Genomic DNA, 20,788 nt, shown 5'->3' on the forward strand with positions numbered 1-20,788 from the left:
GACCCAGAACATGCTGGAGGAACTGAATTTTCCACCCAGCTCATGAAAAGTTCAGGATCCTCCAGGTGGAGCTGGAGGACATGCCTTGGGAGAAGGAAAGTTTTGGTACAGCCGCTTCACAGAAATAAATAGATGGAAGGGATATCACAAACATCTGGGAAGGTAATGCTACTTTAGCTTCTTAGCTAGAACAACTGCAACTCCCAGGAATATCTGTATAATGCATTCATGATGCGATTTGCATTCATTTTGCATTTTACCTTCACGTCCTTTGTTCATCCAGCATTAGTTGCATTCGCAGATGCACAGAAGGAGGTAAAATATCCCAGTTGCTTATATGAACTCTTTACAAGACTGTATGGCACATTTAATCACGCAAAGGTGTAAAAAGTTTAGATTTCCATTGTTTGGTGGAATTGCAGACTGTCTGTTGATTATGTCTCTTTCCATGCCGTGACACTTTGACAGTAACGCTGACATGGCACCACGTCTGCTACAGTAGAGTGATATGTCAGTCAAAGCCTTTGAGTGACATGTCAATTTAAAACTAATATGCTGTGATAGGCTGTATGCAAAGGACCTTGCTCACTCATATATCATCTTGATCATGGTTTCTTAAGTTGTTGTGAGTATGTGCGAATGTTTTTTTTAAGATGACAACATATTTAGGATGTAAAATGATTCTTCAGATGAGATATTTCCCACTGTGTGTTTGCTCCCAAAACATAGTGCACAGTATAAGCATTCGGTTCAGCTATAACAAGAGGTAAAATATTAATCTAAGAGACTTCCATTATTTTTGTCCCTCCAGGGTGGCTTCATTCATTTTCACTTACTTGTCCGTTCTCTCACAATATAGATGTAGCAGAGATTACCTTCTGCCTTGTCTCTGCTCTTTTGCTCCCTCTCTTCATTCCTCTCAACTCCACGGTGCTCCAGAGTCCCCATCTCAAAATAATTTCCTCTCATCACCGCTGCTTTCTGTAAATTACCATCTTTAAAGTCCTTCAGGAGTCTTGACTCCCCCTTCTACCTTTCCTCTGCTCTATTTTCTCTCTAAGCTTTTGTTTCAGTTTTCCCTCTCCTCTCTGCTTCTTCTCTTCTGCCCTCACATCTCTCCGAAGACCCTGTTAGATAACAGGCTTCCACACATTGTTGGATATTCCTCATCAGTGTGCCTCACTTCTTCTCTGATGTCTGTTTGTGTAATTCAGAGACACAAGAGGAGCTGAGCCTCTCTGTGTATCTTCAGGGAATCTAAATATCAGACTCCTTCACTGCGTCCCCAGTCACAGGATACTACACTATCTGTTTTCATGTGTCTACTTGATTTATTACCAGGTCTTTTCACAGGCTCTGGATGAAAGCAAACAACCGTGGCGCTGTAACCGCCCCATGACGTTTTGTCTTTTTAATAAAGTTGTCTTCATGTGCGGAGGAAGTATGCGCTGTAGGTTCATCACTAGGATGCAGGATAGCAGCATCTTTCATACATAATGAACTCCTTCAGGTGCGCCTTTCTCTGGCCTGCTGTGTTTCGCATATGCTAGTGTTACAGCTTTCCCTGCTTGCCCCTCATCAGCACATGGGGCATTTTTAGGTATAGAGGAGATCATCACTTATGAAGAAGATTTTTACGATAAAATTTAAACACACAAATGCACATGGACATTTAATAAAGAACCCAAACACAGAGAGAAACAGAAACCCAAAGAGAAATAGAGAAAGCAAAGAAAATTTGGCAGAAATATCCTTAGAGTCATATCATAAAACCTCATTTAAGATCATTTTGCATGTATAAATAAAGACAAAAACACAATTAATACTTTTTTATGCCACCAGTCCAGTTGCAAATATAGAAATCCATGTTTTTGTGAATTTGTGGCTTCACAGCATCAGTTATTTGCCAGCGTATCACACTGAAAAAATCCTAAAGGGTTGTTTATTTGCTGCTAAGTGCTTAGTATTTTTCTATTGATTGTAGATACTCTACATTTGCACATGTTTCAGACTTCCCAGGACTTCAGTGTTAAATTAGTGCTCATTCAGAGTCAAGAGAATAATTCCTGCTGGTTACCATGACAGCCATGGACCAATGGGAAAGCCAGGTGATGCTGCTGGACCACATTTTCACTTCAAGAGAAATATAATCCAGAAGTATCCTTCGGCCCAGGGGTGAATGCGGATTTTAACAAAGTGGGTGTTATATTAATCCAGTATTAGATTAACCTTAATATCAGCTGTAATTCAAATAAAATAAAACACTGTATGATATTTTAATGTAAAACTGAAAATGGGTTAATAATTAGTCTGTTTCCAACTAGAAGTTACCTGTAAAATTAAGTTTTTGTGCAGATACAATACAAATGATGCAAATGCATTAACTGTGAGTTGTTGGCTGTACACCTTTTTCAGGTATGCTAAAAACACTTTTTAATTCACCTGCAAAATATCCTCCCAGACAATCCAAAAGTGAGGCAGAAACAGCATTTGCATGAGAGGTGTAAATTGGCTCCACAGCTGAAAAACACCTGTCTGCACTCCTGCTTTTTGCACAGAACAATGAGTTGTTTTCCTTTCAGCACTTTAAGGATTTAGTATTCAGGATTTACAAAAAAAATGTATTTACAAGATGTGAAATGTGAAGTTGCTTTACAGTAGGACGTAATGAAAGTTTTTTGCTTTTTTAATATCTGATTTTGCTGACATGGTGACAGTGAGTATTAGTGGCCAGTATAATCATGTACCGTTTAATGGAAACATTTATTCATCCTTGCAGGAATATTAGCGAATAAATATTTAATATTATAGACTCACTGGTTCTAATGGGAAATGTAAATTTGACAGAACCCCATGCCTTTAATTCTCACTCTTGTTGACCTTTGGAGTGCAGCTCGTGTACAGGAATGCGAGAGATTCACTGTTATTCATCCGTATTGGATAATGCCAGGACTGATGCATAACTGCAGTCTGTGATTCACTTTATTAATGAAGTGCTGGCAGGTATGCCCAATACTCACGCTGCTTCAATAGCCCAGCCAGCCTTAATGGCTATAATAACTCTTTCGCTAAGTATCAGAGGTCTATGTAATGTCATCAGACCTTACTTTCCACGGACACACACATATACACATTCTCTCTCCCACCTACACTGGGTTCTCTAAAATTTGCCAAATGCTTTTTCGTGGCTTGCAAATTAGCTTTGACCTTGTGAAGCTGAAAGGTTGAATCATGCGCAAGGGTTTCTTTGGTGTTTAAAATATTTACTATTCACTTCTCATAATCAGCATTCGTGTGGCCAACCCTCAGCCCCTGTAGCCTGATATTGCTGCAGAAAAAGGGCCCACTGCTGAGAAGACAGCAATTATTCATGCCTCATGTCTCTGCCTGTGGAAAAAGGCAGAAAAACTAAAATAATACCCTCTTACCTCCTTCCAAAGTAAAAGTTCTCTTTTCTTAGGTCCAGCCGTTGTTGCCTAAAAGGAGCAAAAGATAAAAGCAAAGAAATGCACCGAGAACCTTGAGACTCTTAATCAAAGTGTATACCAAGACATTGCTAAGTTGTCTTAAATTGACACCAAGGCTAAAGGCTACCTGATGTTTGAAGTGTCAGCAAAGGTTACCATGGTAATCCATACAGTAACCGTCGTGTTTTTAATGTTTGGTACGGCAAATATGAAGGATATTCTTTGACTCTTGAATTTAATAGCAGTGACTACACACTTAAGGGGAGTTCAAGAGCAGAGGCAAGAGATTGGTCAGGTTTCAAAAGTTGGGATTAGCCTCTAAGCTTTCTCCCTTTTCAAGTGACTGCTGGCCAAAAAGCTGCATATGAATAACATTAAACATTAAAAGAGGACCACTTCTGTTTCCTGAGATTTGAGACAGCTGATTTATGCAGAGACCGTTAATTGACCACATCTACATTTTGCTGTACTAGTAGCTGAGAATGCACATCTCACAGATAGTTTCATGTTAAAATCACAAGTAAGCATATTAATTCGCAAAGCAAAATGTTGTCTCAGTCATTTCGCTTTGAATTTATTTTCCAAGACAATAAACCTGTGTCCAATCCAAAGTACCTAAATTAAATATCTTTGACTAATCGTATTATAAGAATCAACGATGCAAAGAACCAGCATTTCATTTTCTTTCTTTTTTTATATTGTAAAAAGATTAGCATGTATAACAAAATGTTGCATTTGTTGATTCTTTAATTGGTCGGTGTTTCTAATTAGGTGTCTCAGAAAGGAACAAAAATGGCAGCATAACCCACATGGAAGGTCATACACTTACACCGAATAAAATAACTATAAAAAACTTAGATGATAACTTGATGTAAAACATGTAATTAACTATCCATGCATTATAAAATCTACCTTGACTATCGTACACATCGTCTACAAGGAATCTAGAGTTAATTTGAAAACGGTAACATGAGACATAGATTATTGAAGCTCCTTAATAATATGCTCTCCAAATTGAGGGAGACTTTAACAGTCTCTTTTACTGCTGTTACAAATTATTTAGGGATCAAAAGGGCTCATGGCGCTGCATACGTAATATTTTATGTTTTTAACCCCACATTCACCTGTTCGAGCTGCTTCAGACTGAGGACAAACCTTTCATGAAAAGCCAATAAAAAGGGACAATTTTTGCCTCTTGGAGGGATTTGTAACAGCTTTATTCCATTGCTATTGATCTTCCTTTAAAATTGAGGACACGGGTTACGCTATGTGATGAGCAAAAGACATATTTTCTTGGAGGCAAGTGTTCAGGGCAGCTGGTTGGCTGCTGTTAAAACCAGAAAAGCTAAGGTTCGGGCTGCAGCATCCTCCGGGGTGAAATGGTTAAATATTGAACAGTGCTGACCATCTTCTCTCCATTTTCCCCTCCACTCTCCACTCTTTACACCATAAAGCTGAGGAGCACAGGAGAAATTAAAACATAATGCAAAGGTCTTTCCACTTATTGCCAGGCGAGCTTATTGATGACCTGTCACATTAACTCGCTTTAGGGAAGAATTATAGCAACAATTTGGAATAAAGTGTAGAACAGAAAAAGAGAAATCATTAGATCCTGGGGCTAGTGTTATGAATTACATATAATAGCCTTCCTATTCATTAAATCGCATTGGCAGAGGACACTTTGAACAATCCTGAAAAAGCACACATGCACACACACGAGGCAGTCTAATTTTCATATGTTGACATGAAGTTTTATTTGGACCTTTATTCATTTTTCTCTCCTTGTCTCCCCCCAAGGAGATTGTTGGGCTTGTGGCAGCAACTTGCTTCCTCCAAAATTGCTCATGTCTTTTGGCTACTATTTCTGCTGCTCTTCTTCTGTAGTTGGTTCGCACAATGCAGCAACATAATGTAGTTTATGACAGAAAATATTGGAAAAGCAGCGGCAATACAGTCATGATTGAGTTACCACAAGTGCAACACTGATTGTATCCTCCTGCTTCCGCCTTTGTTGTATTTTATTGCTGTTTTGAAAAGGTTATGGATTTTTGCAGAACATAGAGGTGCTTTGATAGATAGATTCTTACATGTGACTTAATTAATTCATATGATTAATTATCTTGCTTTGCTTATAACTTCATGCTGTTACCCTGCTGACCACAATTTCTTTTCATTCCGAGAAGAAAAAACGAAGGTGGTTGAATATTCAAGATAGTGTCCACATGCGGGCTTTATTGAATGATTAGCCGAAGTAATTTGTTTTCAGAATCTAATTAATCCACTCTGACCCAGCAAGCAATAATGTGCAAGGACACACACACAAACACACACACACACACCTCGGTGATGTCTCCTATTTTCTGTCTTTCGAAATCTCCCATGTGCCGAGGTGCATGCATTCAGAAGTGGACACACAAGTGTCGTTCATCCCTCTGCTACAGCCTCCAGGGACTCTTTCATCTTGGCAGTAGAACCAGCATTAGATGCAGATTGGTGAATTTCCAGTCTCAGCCAGAAAGTTGGCCATAATTGACTCATTGAACAAGCGAAGTCCGCAGGCACTTTTCACCACTTTCTCTCCTAAACTTACTCTGTTCGCAGGCAGTCTTTCTTTTCTGTCTGCAGTTTTAGCTCGCCATCACTGAGGGAGGAGTTAATCCAGACTAACAGGTGTCTCTTTATGTTTTACATGGAATGCTGTAATGCGTAGTGTTTTCACAAAAAATAACTGTTGCTGTGCGCATGTTTTCCTTTTTTTTTTAAATCACAAAACTATTGAAACCTCTGGAAGCAATGTAGAAAGATTATTTTCACATTTTATTTCAGGTCATGCACCAGAATCTTAGTGTGTCCCATCCTGCCTTTGTCATCTCCGTCAAGCATGTGTTACAGTATAATGTCATCCACTGGTGCTCAGATTACTTGCAGCTAGTTAAATGGACTGCTGCACAGTAGCTTGAGACGTCACGCAATGCTGCATTTAGACCATGCAGCAGGCCACACTGCAGATTTTCAGTGTTTTATGAACAACCAAATGAGTTAGACGCTCTTAAAAACTATATGTAACCCACAGTTTAACCGCATGCTGCTTTACCTCGGCTATAATTGCTGCCATTATTAACGTCTGTCTTCGCCCCCTTATGCTGCTACCTGTAGGAGAGGGAGAGACAGCTGTGTCTCCTTCTGACAGCTCAGAGTTTGATGGCTGCTGTGAAACAATTTTCCCCAAAAAAATTTAAAACCCAAGCCAGCTACATGGAAAAAAATTCAATATGTCTCTACTCACTGCAGTCACTGAAGACCGTGATTACCTGCTTAATTATACGCTCAATCAAGATCAGCATTACCCAGTCACATATATAGGTTGTAGTCAGCGTCTTAAAATTTAATGCAGAAGTTAAGAATATATTTACATTGTTTAGTTTATTTGTGGAGACAAAGAGACATGCATTTACACCCACACTTTGTCTTTTATTTTGGAAATGTTGAGTGCTGTCTATAGAAAGTGACTTCACTTTATCCATTGCTTATTCATGGACAACGATACACATTCAATGGCTGCCTCCATGTGGGAGTTGCTGAAAATTGGAATAACACTTTTTAAGTTTTTTTTAAATTTGGGGGTTTTTTTTGTTTTTTTTAGCAAAATAAATTAGAAGTGTAAAAGTTTCCAGGCAGATGTGCCAAACACCATGCAGATAAGTATAAAAAAAACACTTTAATTACACATGGTTAAGAAAAAAAGAAAACAGCTGTGTGTTGTGTGCACTTTCACAGTATAAGCTCTGTTTTGTAGCAAGTTTTACAGCTAGTTTGGTTATACGAGTTGAAGGAGATTGGAAGACGGACACATTTCTTTTCAATTGAAAGTCCACAAGCCAGTAAAATGTACAAGCTACACACACACAAGCACACAGACTCACGCAAACACGGCGCAGTTCTTTAATTATCTCATTAGGACACAACAAATTTCATATTAACTGCTAAAAATGAACATAGTTGTACCTTAGTTTCTTCCTGTGAATGAAAGAAATGTCAAGCATAATGATGTGCTCTCACACACTCAAAGACTCCCTGACCCACACCAGAGACACAAGGACACTGCAGCTCTATAAGCCCGTGCTTAAACTAGCTGCTGCTTTATTGATCTGAGCAACTGAAACCACTGCTTCACAATATCTAACACAGAGACCGGAAAAAAGCACATTTCAAAAGAAGAAACGGTGCCTGTAGGGCATGAATGTTAATATTAAAAAATCTAAAACCAAGGGGCCAAGAGCAAGAGAGAGAGAGAGACATAGATGTATGCTAAGCAGCGGTATAGAAAGGGCATTTGAACACGTACTGATATACCATGAATTAAAAGATGCTGCGTCACATCTCTTCAGACTGTTAATACAAAAGATGACTTTAGATGAAAAACAGTGCAGAGGATGGTGTGCTGTCAAGCCCAGGAGATGCTGTAACAATAGTTTACATAATAGCAAAACATCTCTTGTGACATTCTTCAGTGGATGGTGTTTGAAGAATGAGATAAGGACACATATTTGACATGCAGTAAGCTGCACGTTTAAGAAGCATCCTGTGATGCTTCAACTGCGCACAGAGCTTGTGTGTTATCTGTTGATTTGGCAAACATATAGCAGAACTGTCTAAGCAAGTGCAAACAAGCTTAGTGTTGGATACACGCTTGTGAGCTGTGAGTGTGAAAGTAAAGAAATAGTAGCTGAACTTGGAATCCTACAGCAAGATTTGACTGCTGTACTGAGGTTGTAGTAGAAATATGTCTCATTTGTCCTGTTTAGAGTTTTGCTGTTCTGAGTGGATGGAGCTACATGGTGTTTCATGTTGAAATATAGTCAGATTTCTCTTGTGTATTTTCAAATATGCTTACATTGCTGTTCATGTTCTACAGACACATGATGAGGCTAATGTCAGCTAAGGCTGCTACACTTGTAGTTAATGAGCAAGCTTTTCTTGTAGGATCATCATTTCTGTCCACCTGAACCCAGGATAGGAACTGAAGGGGCCACCCAACGGCCAGATGGTTAGAATACATACTACAAAATTACTGGTTCAACTCTTGGCCATCCAAGTTGTTGCTGACTGTCTTTACAACATATCCCATCTAAACCAAGGCAAAAATGGCAAATCAATTATATTTTTTCAAACAAAGGACAAACGATTGTCACAGTTCAATAATCTAGGATCCATAACAGATTATTTTGTTTTGTTGCTCAGTATTCTCTGTAATGTTATTGTAATGTGACCAGACAAAATGACTCTTAATTGTATTATTTCTGCTCATACAACTAATTCAGAACCCCCACAGTGTCGCTATCACATATCCTTTCACAGCAGCCCCATATGGAGGCAGCATCAGTGAAACAGATCAGATGAGGAGTTAGCGGGGCCGTTTAAGAGCAACACTTTGGGTTCTGTTCGGCCAAGCGGCGGTTCACAGAAGACCTGAACCCCTTTTAATTTATTAAACAAGCCCGACTCACAAGGCCAGGTGACAAGGAGGGTGTTATAAATATTAAAGGAAGAGTTTGCTCTGCCACGCTCTCATATTAAATCACACCGAGAAAGAATGTATCTGCCCTTATTAAAAGATAATGTGTTCTGAAACCATAAAAATGTATAAACCGCTACTCTGGATCCCTCTCCTCCTTGTCGTCTTTCCTTTTTTCCTCTTGGTCCAAGTGAAATTTCAGCCTTTTTGTGTCCATCAATCTCGATTTTTTTTTCCTTTCTCTGTGTGTCTTTGTACACCCTTGCTGTTTTTTTTTTCTGCTCCTCCCGTGAGTATCAGTGGACTAGAACAGAATACATAAGAAGAGAGCCCGTGTTTTTTTTTTATTCCTGACGGCACTCGCATGAAAGCATTTACACATTGTAAATGAACATGATTTTATGTCACAGACTTTTGTTGCTGCATGAATATCGAATTAATGGAACACTTCTCTGCAAATCTACTCTTGAATATCAAATATTCCCCCATTTGGTGTGAAAGATACTTTAAAAGACGGCTCCACCAGTTAAGCAAACCGTTCCTATACTATTGTTGGACTTAAGGGAATTGTCAAACTGATGCTGCAAAACCAGAACCCTTTCACGCGTTATTTATTCAAGATTCGACAAATGTGAATACCGACAGTTTGGTCAGAGATTTGGGCGTGTTCTGCTTAAAATTGCTAATGTGCCACCGAACCACAAGCTTCAAGCAGGAGAGGTCTTCTTTCTAGTGCCACGTCGGCAGATTTTTTTAACTTATTTTTTAAACTTTTATTTTTTTTTAGCTCCAACTGACAATGACTTAAGTGACATCATTTGAAGCAATTTATCCAACTTAAAGCAGCTTTTTTCCGAAGCTATAATAAAAAGCTCTGTGCAATCTTTTTTCTTTCAAAAAAGCAGTAAATTACCACCAGAAATCAATAAATACGTTACTTGTGGAACTATGAGGTGGTGGCAGCACAATGCATAATTTGTGGAGCGTCTTCCACATGTTGCTTTGCCAAAGCGTGTGGCTGTTTGGTCATGGCTTGTTTGTGTCCGCCCTGGCTTGTAACAGCCGGACTGAAGTGCAGCAGTCAGACAGTGAGTGTGTATGATGGTTAAAAAAAAAAAACACACTCACCGTGGTGACAGATAGAGGTGAAGAGACACAACCATGTGTGTAACTAAACGCCCGAGTCCTCGCCCTGCTGGGTCCTGCCAGGGGAACATTCCTCCACTCTCTGCTCCACTGACCAAGCAGAACTGCAGCACAGTGAAACCACGCTATGCGCTGCCTGTGTGTGTGTGTGTGTGTGTGTGTGTGTGTGTGTGTGTGTGTGTGTGTGTGTGTGTGTGTGTGTGTGTGTGTGTGTGTGTGTGTGTGTGTGTGTGTGTGTGTGTGTGTGTGTGTGTGTGTGTGTGTGTGTGTGTGTGTGTGTGTGTTTGTCCACTGGGAGGCAGTGAAGTGTGACGGCCTGGTCACTCAGACCATGGAGACTTACGGAGCGAGAGCAAGCCAGCTGTTCAATTTGGCCACTTGGGCAGACACTGAAAGAAAAGGAGAATACTGAGGAGAAACAGTGTCAATCTACGACGTGGGCTGTATGTCTAACACATCCCTCTATCGCTGCCTCCCCTGCTCTGACATTACCATATTTTTTGCTATCACAAACCCACATACACACAGAGTGGCCGGGTTGTATATGGTGTGCCTTGGAAAAGGATAATGAGATAAGTCCTAATTTCTCAGGTGTCATGGACTGATATGAATAATACAGGCTATTCCGTCACCAATCTTCCCCACAGCTGTCAACTTTCTTTTTTTTGTTAGATTCACCTACAGTGGGTCTTTACACTGACAATGGGTCAGTATCTTGTCCTTACTCTTACCTGGAATGACCTGCAAACTAGACATTGTGGGTGGAAAAAAAGGAAACCAGCGTGAATACAGAAAAAAAGAGGAAGGGATGGGTTTGAGGGGTGCAAACAGGTAGATTCTTCACTCTTTCATGACTCTTCTATCATCTCTGCTGCTTTTTCCAGCAGCTGGGGACCTGTAGCAACCGTCTAACACCTAATTCATTTTCCTAACAACAATTCATCCTCGCCAAGAAACAGAAAAAGATTGATCCCCTTTTTATTTTCCATGTGATGATTTATTTACTGTGTACCACTCTTCAACTACTGCCCCGGTTTGCATGTCGGGGACTCCTACGGCACTGTGGGGGTGGTCCTGAATTATTCACTTCCTTTTTCAAAGTCCCTCTTTCATTCTCTTTTTTCCTTCATTTTGCAGGGTGAATGTGTGTCTGCCTGTCTCTTTGTGTCAATGTGGTGTCCGTCTCGCTTCCTCTCTCTCTCTCTTTCCATTTTATTATTCTCAGAGAGCTGTGCAGCTCTGCTCTGACTGCATGATGTGAAAGGAGAGAGGAATGACAGCAGCTCAGAACAATCGTTAGAGCAGGAAATAATCTTCTCTTTCCTCCTTTGCCCTGTTTTGTATTGTCTGTCTTTTGCTCTTCCTCTGCCCTCGCTCCCTCACCTCACCAACCGGCGCTTTCATCTGCTCTTTTTGTTTCTCTCTCTGTCTCCCCTCAGATCCCAATGCTATGGGACAGCATGGCACTGACCATGCCTTGATCGGAGGAGTGGTGGCTGTAGTGGTCTTTGTCACCTTGTGTTTAATCATTGTTCTGGGAAGATACCTGGCCAGGCATAAAGGTAAAGCCACAGTGGACCAGACCTGAGTCTCCCAAGGCTCATGTCACTAGTGAAGCATGTCCTTTTTGTCCCATTAGATTACAGTCCTCCCCAAATTCCCAAGACACACAGGTATCATACACCTGCAGAGGTGAACAGAAGGAAGAAGGCTGGAAAATATCAATGGATATGTCCCTTTGTAATGCAGCACAAAGTAATAACTCACCAAGTTATTATTTGTTCCTCTTTTTTTCATAAAAAACAATCCCAAAATGTCCTTTTATTAATTTTGAATATTCATTTCATATTGGGAGGAGAGAGGGCTATAACACACTTTAATTTAGTTGTGACTTGTAGCTCTGATGCAAAGAAATGAAAACGTACAAATACACTTTGATATCATTAAAAAAAAGCATCTCTTATAACTCTAAAATTTTTTAGAATCATCATGGTTTTTATGTTTTCTTCAGAAACAAAGAAATCCACTGAGAGTTGAATCTACAATTGAAACTGAAACTCCGGTAGCGTACTTTGTTTTGCATCAATATGTCAAATAAAAGCTCAGAAATTTAGAAAATTGAAGCCCTCAGTATTAATTCATTGAACCAATGGCAATTTATGCTTATATAGATAATTAACGTAAGTGTAGGTCATTTTTACCCCCTACACTGAGTTACCACATAGGTTAGCAATAGAAGTAATTATATTTTTGTGTTTTATGTTAATGTAATTTTTGACATTACTAAGACTCAGAGAGCCCTTTCAATACGGCTCCTTTTTTTGCATAAAAAGTCGCATGCAAATCAATGACATTTCTGAGTAGACAACTTATTTTGAAAATAAATACATGTGGCATATCCAGCTGATACATCCAGCTAAAGAGAGAGAGTGAAAAAAGAGCAAAAAAAGCAAAAGTTCCAAGTTGATGGTCACTTTCCAATACTGATAGTGTATTAAATTGAGCTCTTAGTAAAAAGCGAGAGCTGCATCACATTATTTAGAGGTGTAACTTTAAGCCTTAACTGCCGCTGTTGAAAACAATGAAGCTGTTTGTTGATGCTGCTCTGCTTTATCGGTGCAGGGTTTTACTCACTCTGCTGTATTTACATATACCACACTATCGGAGCTCCTCGACATTCTGTATATGAATAATGGAGAATTACTGATGTTGTCTTCAGATGTGCTTTTTGCCTCAGGCAGCCAACACCATGCAGGGCTGCTCGGTATTTGTTTTCCCTGATGCAGGTTTGTTTTTCGTTTCCACAGGAACATATTTGACAAATGAGGCCAAAGGAGCAGACGATGCACCCGATGCCGACACAGCTATCATCAACGCTGAGGGCAACCATGCACACGCAGAAGAAAAGAAAGAATACTTCATTTAGACTGCAGAGGGAGCAATGCAGCTCTCTTTTTCTCTCTTTCGGTCTCTGTATCTCTTATCTTCTCTTTCTGTCTCCCACTTTTCTTCTTCACCTCTGGCCACTGCCCCCCCATCATGTCAACGAGGAACCCGCAGGCAGTCCACAAACAGAGAAGTTCCCCATGTGATTTCCTGTTATTTCCTTCAGTTGGGTCCATTGGTGTCATTTGCATCCTGTCCTTTAATTCCTTCTTTGTTGTTTTTTTCTTTTGGTTATTCTTGGCAGATGTTTTTCACGGGCAGCTTGCTGCATTTTTCCTCGTCTTTGATATGAATTTCTGGAAATCTGTGTATTTACCATGACTGCTTCTCACATGACCCCCTTGTTCGTCGTTTCTCCCGTTTCCCACCAACCAGACGCCCGAACACACATTATACCCCCTTTGTTCACACACACATTCACAAACACATATCATATCTCACATCAACACGGTGCCTAAAAATACAGACGCCATTGAACTTCTGTCAATGCCTTCATGTATCGTCTGTCAGTAGCAATGTAAATGCTTTGTAGATGGTTAACTGGACCATCCTTTCATTGCTTAGCTCACAGCTTTTGATTATGCATTGCGTCTTTTTTTATTTGAATGAAGATCTGTGCTGTTTACGCCTTATACATGTCTGTCACACTGAATATGGTATTTTAGATGATCCACCTCTCCTGACCCCGCCCCCTCTAAATAGACTTGTAATTAAACAGTTGAATCCGGTAAGATAAGAAGAAGGTTTCGTGTAACATTGTAGCAAAGTTTGTCAGATAAATGTAAAATATGATTTTCATTAGGGTAGGAGTAAATAAAGGGTAGTGTGGTATTGTTTAGAGCAGAGAATACACACCAAAAATATATGAAAGATACTAGATGAAGCATTCCATCAAGTAAACTCAATCAAGTATATACAACCATTTGCTAAATCTGCTGTCCCTATGTACTTTTACCTGTATATTCCTGCACTGTCCAGGCTGCAGTTTAGCGAAACACCAACATCTTCAGTGTCATCTGGACAGCTTACAGTAGTTTGTGATTTTACATACAGGGTTCAGGTGTACAGAAAGAGTCAATCTCCTCTCTCTAAAAGCTGTATAAATTGTACTGAAATGAGTTTAGCATTTCACTTTGAAGAATTTCGTTCATGTTTATGTCACACTGAAATAACTTTTAAGGCTTAAGGACCCCGTGAAATGTAAAATAAACCATTAAGTGTTCATACAAGATAAGAACAAGAACACGGTTACGGTGTGGGTAGGAAATGTGGTGTGACAGTCCTCAGTTTTTCTGTAATTCTGATCGATGCCTCTTGTAAGCTTGAGGTGCAGGCAGCTTTCCACAGTCACTGGTTCATCGGTAAGCATTTAATCAGACTCTTACTTTCCACAAATACTGATGATATCAGTTTGACTTCTGTCCCTTTCTCTTATTTTTTTGTTCGCATTGTCACCTGCAAATCTGTAATTAAATAGTTTCTAACAGTTCAGTTAAACGGCTCTCAACCAACGTGGCACACTTCTTATTTCTATTTTGTCAGAGTCATTCTCCATGAACTGAACATTGGTTTCCATTTCATGGGGTCTTCAAGCAAAAAAAAAAAAAAAAAAGTAGAAAAAAGAGGAAAAAAAAAAAAAGAAATGGTGTGAGTGCTGGGTCATAGATCTGCAGGGGCCTCCTTTCCAAAAACTAAAAACTGAAGACAAATAGAGAAGCACAAAAATGTCTGAATGAGTTACTGTGTTCCTTTGCCAACTACTAGATTGCCTTGGGAAAATGGGTAGCGGAAAGGCGACAAGGCTGTCTTTGATTCAATTATGAACAAGAAGAAAAAAAACTGCAGTTCATCTTTTTGAAAATGTAAGCTAAATCATGTTTTTATATTAAAAAAAAATTGTTTCTAATATTTTTGGTTTAAATGGTTCTAAGCTCCCTGCTGTATATTGTCTGCTAAAATGTGATTGATTGTGAAAATTGCTGTTAAATTCTGGATTCCTGTATTCCCTCAAATTTGTATATTAGCCACCTTACCTTTTTTTTTTTTTTTTTTTTTTTTAATTTTTCATTGCATAATCCTTATTGGAAAAAAATTAAAACAAATGTATTTTGTTTTGGCTCAAGGCATGTATATAATGTGTGAGAACTAAATTTTGGTAATACACATTAGCATGTTTTTGTTTGGTTCTTTTTCATGTTTAATTTATTTGAATTGAAGCTATTTAAGAGAGAACCACAAGTGAAAATATATTGGTAACTTAATTTTAGAGAACAGTGGCTTCTTGTGTTTGTGGCATGCCCTTAGGTGCTACACATCTGAAGGATTTGGTGTTTTGGAAAATATGACCAAAAAAAGAAAAAAAACTTACTGAAGCAAATCTAAAAAAACAGATTTAATGTACACTGGCATGACTTGTCCACGAAAAATGCAAGAAAATGTGCATTTATCCCCACCAAATCCTTAAAATACGAGTTGGAATTGAAATTAAGATCACCATTATGTCGGTGGCAAGAAAGGTTCCAAACATTGAGACAACCGCAGCATATCCTAGTAAACAACTTTTGTTTCTTTTCATACATCCCTGCCATTCGTCTTTGATCAGTTTGCAGGAATTTGGCTGATTTACTCCCCTGTGAAACAGCGATAAACACATAAAGACTTAAAGGCAAGGCACTAATCTACTAAGAGGGAGCAAATTATTACCAAGGGCAATAAAAGAGTGGGCCCAGCTGTCTCCAATTCGGTGGCCAATTTACAACATTATGCAAATAAGGTCAGCAAGTAAGGTCTTTCTCTATGTGTTACAACTCAAGCACTGTCGGAGTGAATCACAAGTTGGGAACTGTTTGGTCGATGGGCTCTATTTTCGCCTGTCGCCGCTGACATAGGATTTAGGTTGTATATTACACTTTAAATATATGAATTTCTTTGTTTTGAAAATGCAGAAGCTTTGCCACAGTTTTACACTTTTAGTGCACTTCTGTCAGCAGATCACGATTTACAGTTTTAACTCACCGCAAACCTTCTGTAGATCCAGACTAAAGCGTTCTAGACTGGCTCTGGTCTTTAGAAAATCTTGTGTATACATGTGTGTAGATACATTTATCACAATGATGTAAAGTCTCGTTCTTTTATTTTTTGTTGTTGCTTTTTTTACTTTTCTATCTATTCATTGTGTCTTAAATCACTGATGGTGTCAATCACGTTTTCTGTTTCTTTACTCCTGTTTGCCCATGTAGAGTGAATGAATCTGTTGATTCTGAAGTCAGAGGAACAGCTTAGGATGTTTTCTATTAGATAAACACTCAGAATTAACCGGGTCTGCAGTGATGAGTTGGCATTAGAAATGAAACAGGTGCCATTTTACTGAAATACGCACTTGGACCAGTTTGATGGATATTTCTTAGTAATTGGTAAAATGTGTGTTTTGCTTTCTGAACACCACATGTAAATATTTGTTTTGACATGACAGTAATGAGCTAATTTGTTGCAAATGGCTTTTTATAATCGTTAGACCAAACCTGAATCTTGTTTCATTTGTTATTTTAACACCTTGGCACATACCACCATGCACTATTTTAATACAACAGAATCAGCTGTAGCTCTGTTCCATCTTGGGTATCTAACTCTTAGTTGGATTTCTTTGTTGTTGTCGGTCGAAACTGAGCTTTAAACACGTCTCTTTGATATCCAACATACATTGGTTTTGGTTAATATTCGCTAGATCATGGGCCTCTAATTTCATCCTGGCAGCAAGACAGTAATAGCGCCAACATAGTTGCAGTGCCATTTTAATTGGGCACAATTCCATTTTCTGGGATTGTGTGTGTCTCTAATTTCCTGGCTCCACACAAACCCACTTTCTTCAGCTGAAGGTGTGAGTGGTGCAGCCGATGGTGTGCATTTATGCAGATTAAGCAGAGCAATTCTGGCAGTAATTTTGGCATGAAATTGCACACAATTTTGTGAACAATTTTCATGTAGGTGGAGGCACATACAGGCCAGTACAAAATCACAAAAAGAGACCCTTAATGTGTTCTGTTTTGCCTCTTTCACTGTATTTTTTTTAACCTAGCACATTCAAATGCACATTAAATGCATATTTTAATATGTTGGTAATCATTTAACTGGGTGGGTGGTTTATACTGTTTCACGTGTAGATTGTAGGATCATTCTCTTTCAGCTGATTAAAGCTGCAGCAGTGATCGTATGTGTGTGTTCTGCCTGGTTTAGAAAACAGACAGCAACACATTTTATTCTACTGAAAGTCACTGTTAGTGCACTGACATCATTGTACCTTACAGAATACAATCATATCACCAGATTACAGTGTATCTTGAGATGTCTATTCAACTCAGAAAGAAACATTGTGACTTACATTTGGGGAGCTGTTTATTTGTGCCTTGGCATCTGCACCTCCAGTCGCTCCTTGACCCTCTTCCTGCCCATTTGCTTCTTTTAAAAAAGGGACGAGAAGCTGATGTGATTGGTGATTATTGAAGCTTGTCCAAACTCCACCTGCTGATACTGCACTGCGTATTCATCCTGCTACAGCCTTTTCACCACACTGCACTGGTCCTGATCTGGTCACACAATTTTTCAGTCAGTGCACATACACATAGCTACACACACATTAGTGCATTTGATTTGTCCCAAGCAAATTAGAGGCCCATATTTACTAAAAAATAAATGTCAGCTCTTGATTTGAAAAGAATACATATGAAAGTATTGACCACTTTGAGTTACAATCTGTCTAAAAGGCTGCTGTTTTACATTTTAACTTATGGTTTTAATAATTTTTGTTCCCCACAGCAGTGATGGTAACATGACATGGCCTGTTCCTGTCCTTTCTCTCCTTCTCTGATCCTTCATATGTCTTTGCTGTACAGTTTGGCTTCAGTGCACTTCTTTGTTCCTCTGCAATATTGACACTAGAATCAATCAGCCCAGTTGCTATATCGTCACACTGATGACAACAACATGTGACACAATCGCATGTAGTGATGTGTTTGGGTTTTTTTTTCTTTCTTTTGTTTTGCATCTCAGGAATATATTTCATTTAGATTTTTTTTTTATTATTATTTGTTTCCTTTCTTAAAACGGGGACTTGTGAGCACTTCTCACTCTGCTAGTCCCTGTATGCTGACACCATGTATTTGTTGAGTTTTAAGATTATCACAATGTTAATAAAAATTATTCAGTGATTCTTCAATAATTCTGTCACCTTGCTGTCATTGGAATATTAGACTTAAACAGTTTTTTGATATGATCACTGACTTGAAATACTGAGATTTAGAAATATGCTGCAAATAATCATGAGTTTCAGGAATGATAGACGGTGTGTTTTAACTGGATCTAATTTTAGCTTGTGGTATGTAAGCATTTCATTGCTTTTGTCCTCTATCATGTTTTCCTCGTAGCAACGCACATCTTTACGTATATCAGTCTCTAGATGGAAGGTGTTGTGAGGCACTATCACTCACTAAATACAAAATATCCACAGTAAAGCTCAGTAAAGATCAGGATTAGAGCTAGACATATGTTAGTTCAGCTTCTGATGTACCTTGGTGAAATAAGGAGTTTCCTATCAAGCCGTACTGAGAGAGCTTGATTTGATATAGCACCGTAACGGAGGTGTTTCTCTCCCATTATCTGTGGGATTTATTATATTTAATTTAGAGGTTCGTATGTATGAAATGAAAATTGTTGAATAAATAGTTGCCAAAACATCTGCATAAGCCTGATTCTGTTTTTTCAGTCATCATTTTCCTCGTGGATGCCTCTTACTTCACTGTTTCTGAACCGAGAGATAAGCACTGATGATACACCATAAATGCTGCTGCTTTGGAAACATCTGAATTTGTTTTCAAGGATCCACATACACACACACATATACACGCATTTGCAAAAACACAAACACATGCACAGACACATGTTCATGAATTTTTATTAACAAGAATAATTCATGTTGTGTTTTTGCTCCCGATCTGAGCGCAGCGGCAGCGTTGTTATGATGCCATTCAGTTTGTCGTGGAGTCTTTCAGCTGTCTCAGGCCTTTTTCAAATGTTTGTCTGTACAAGGCTCTAATACTCCTGCAGAAACAGCTCTACCTGAGATAAGGAGTGTAAGTACTTTACAATTAGTCTCAGCAAATCACAGCAGTGTGGTGGAGAGAAAACATTACTGAAAAGAATGCGCAAAATGTGATGATTTATTGTGACATTAAAACCACCGAAGAGGACAAAACATAGACTTTTTAAAGTTTCTGCTCATAAATGAAGGGTCACTCCTATCCTCAACATTTCAATTTGTAGAAAAAGACAATATGTGTAAAAATGTAAGCCAGTCGTGCTATGACAATAGCTTCTTCGCATTTTACACTTTTCTTATAGCTTTAGATTTGAAAATATATCCATAAAATTGAAACACTTGAGCAGGCATTGTATTATACTGCAATAATCAGATCTTTATGTATTTGCCTGTGAAATCCTTCAGTACTTGTGGTCAGATTTAGGGTATTGGCTTCTGTTATGGCTCTGTCTGGAGATGGTAAAGTGAAAATCCTTTAAATCCTCACTATCATTTGTGTTCCAACTGCATCGGGAGAGGTAAGAAAGTGCGTGCATGTAAGGAAAGATGGAGCACATAAAGAGGGATATAAGAAAATGAGAAGGGAGAGACTGAGGGAAGGTGTGGATGCAACTGAGCCTGAAAGACGGGAGGGAGAGAGGGGTGAGTCAGAAGATGATGACTGAAGGGGGAATTAGGTAATGGCAATAAGATGTCATGTTAGACTGAAAAAAGCAGCTGCAATCAGCCCATCTGTCAGGAATAAATACAGCCTGGAGAGGGCTGCATTTGTGCAGCTGAGGTTTGATTCTTCTTCTGATGAAAAGTGAGGGGTCAGTGAAAAACTCAATTACCACTCAATCAATCAGAACAGTTTTGTAAACTGGCACAGGGAGATAGAGAAACACCAGGAGATCGAGAAAGACCAGACAAAAATTACTTTTCATGCGAAATGTTATTTTGCAGGAATGTTTTTCATCCCTCCTTGTTGTCAAGCAGGTTTTGCAGCCAACAACTTAGAAAGGAGACGCAGTCCCTGGGAAAAAAAAAAAATTATGTTCAAACTTTTCCAAATTTGCCGAAAGTTTTTCATTCATAGTATTCCAATTGTGTTAGATGGAGAAGAAGAATAACGAGACAGATGGAAGAGACAGGTGGGATGACAGGCAACGGTAGATTTGAAGCCACACAATGAATAAATACTGTGCAACAAAGTCCACTGAGCTGTCACGAAACTCAAACCCACCGCTGTATTTTTGTATGCTTATATTCAACACCTTGTCAACTTGATGTTTCATGGCCAATCACACCCTAAATGTAATGTGAAAGTAAAGTAATATCATCAAACCACATTATCAAAAAACAAGACAAAAAAAAGTTTTCTCAACAAAACACAATCATCTCTTCAGAATGCAACAACCGACTACTCATTTACAAACCCCGAGGTTTTGTCTAAACACAAAACTTCTCAAATTATTTTTCTTTTCTCGCTCTTAGTTATTTTACTCACTGTAATAAATTAAAGTTTGTCAATATGTTTCTGAATGAATAGAGAACCAAAGCGGCTTTTACTGAAAGTTTCTGAGCCATTATTCTGTATTCCTTCCACAAAGGGAAACAAGTGGGTATTTTTGGCTCAACATT

At 38.9% G+C, this 20,788-nt stretch overlaps 1 protein-coding gene across 3 annotated transcripts in view; it reads left to right on the forward strand.

Moving 5' to 3' along the window:
* The window catches only part of cadm2a (cell adhesion molecule 2a), a 205,666-nt gene extending 186,861 nt beyond the window's left edge, over positions 1 to 18,805 (forward strand). For all 3 annotated transcript variants that reach the window (XM_055017238.1, XM_055017240.1, XM_055017239.1), the window contains 2 exons: positions 11,568 to 11,690; positions 12,936 to 18,805. In XM_055017238.1, coding sequence (XP_054873213.1) covers positions 11,568 to 11,690; positions 12,936 to 13,054 — 242 coding nt within the window. In that variant the 3' untranslated portion in view covers positions 13,055 to 18,805. The remainder of the gene's footprint in view (positions 1 to 11,567; positions 11,691 to 12,935) is intronic.
* Positions 18,806 to 20,788: the final 1,983 nt, after the last annotated feature.

Source organism: Amphiprion ocellaris, chromosome 14, assembly GCF_022539595.1.
Source record: "Amphiprion ocellaris isolate individual 3 ecotype Okinawa chromosome 14, ASM2253959v1, whole genome shotgun sequence".
Lineage (NCBI taxonomy): Eukaryota > Metazoa > Chordata > Actinopteri > Pomacentridae > Amphiprion > Amphiprion ocellaris.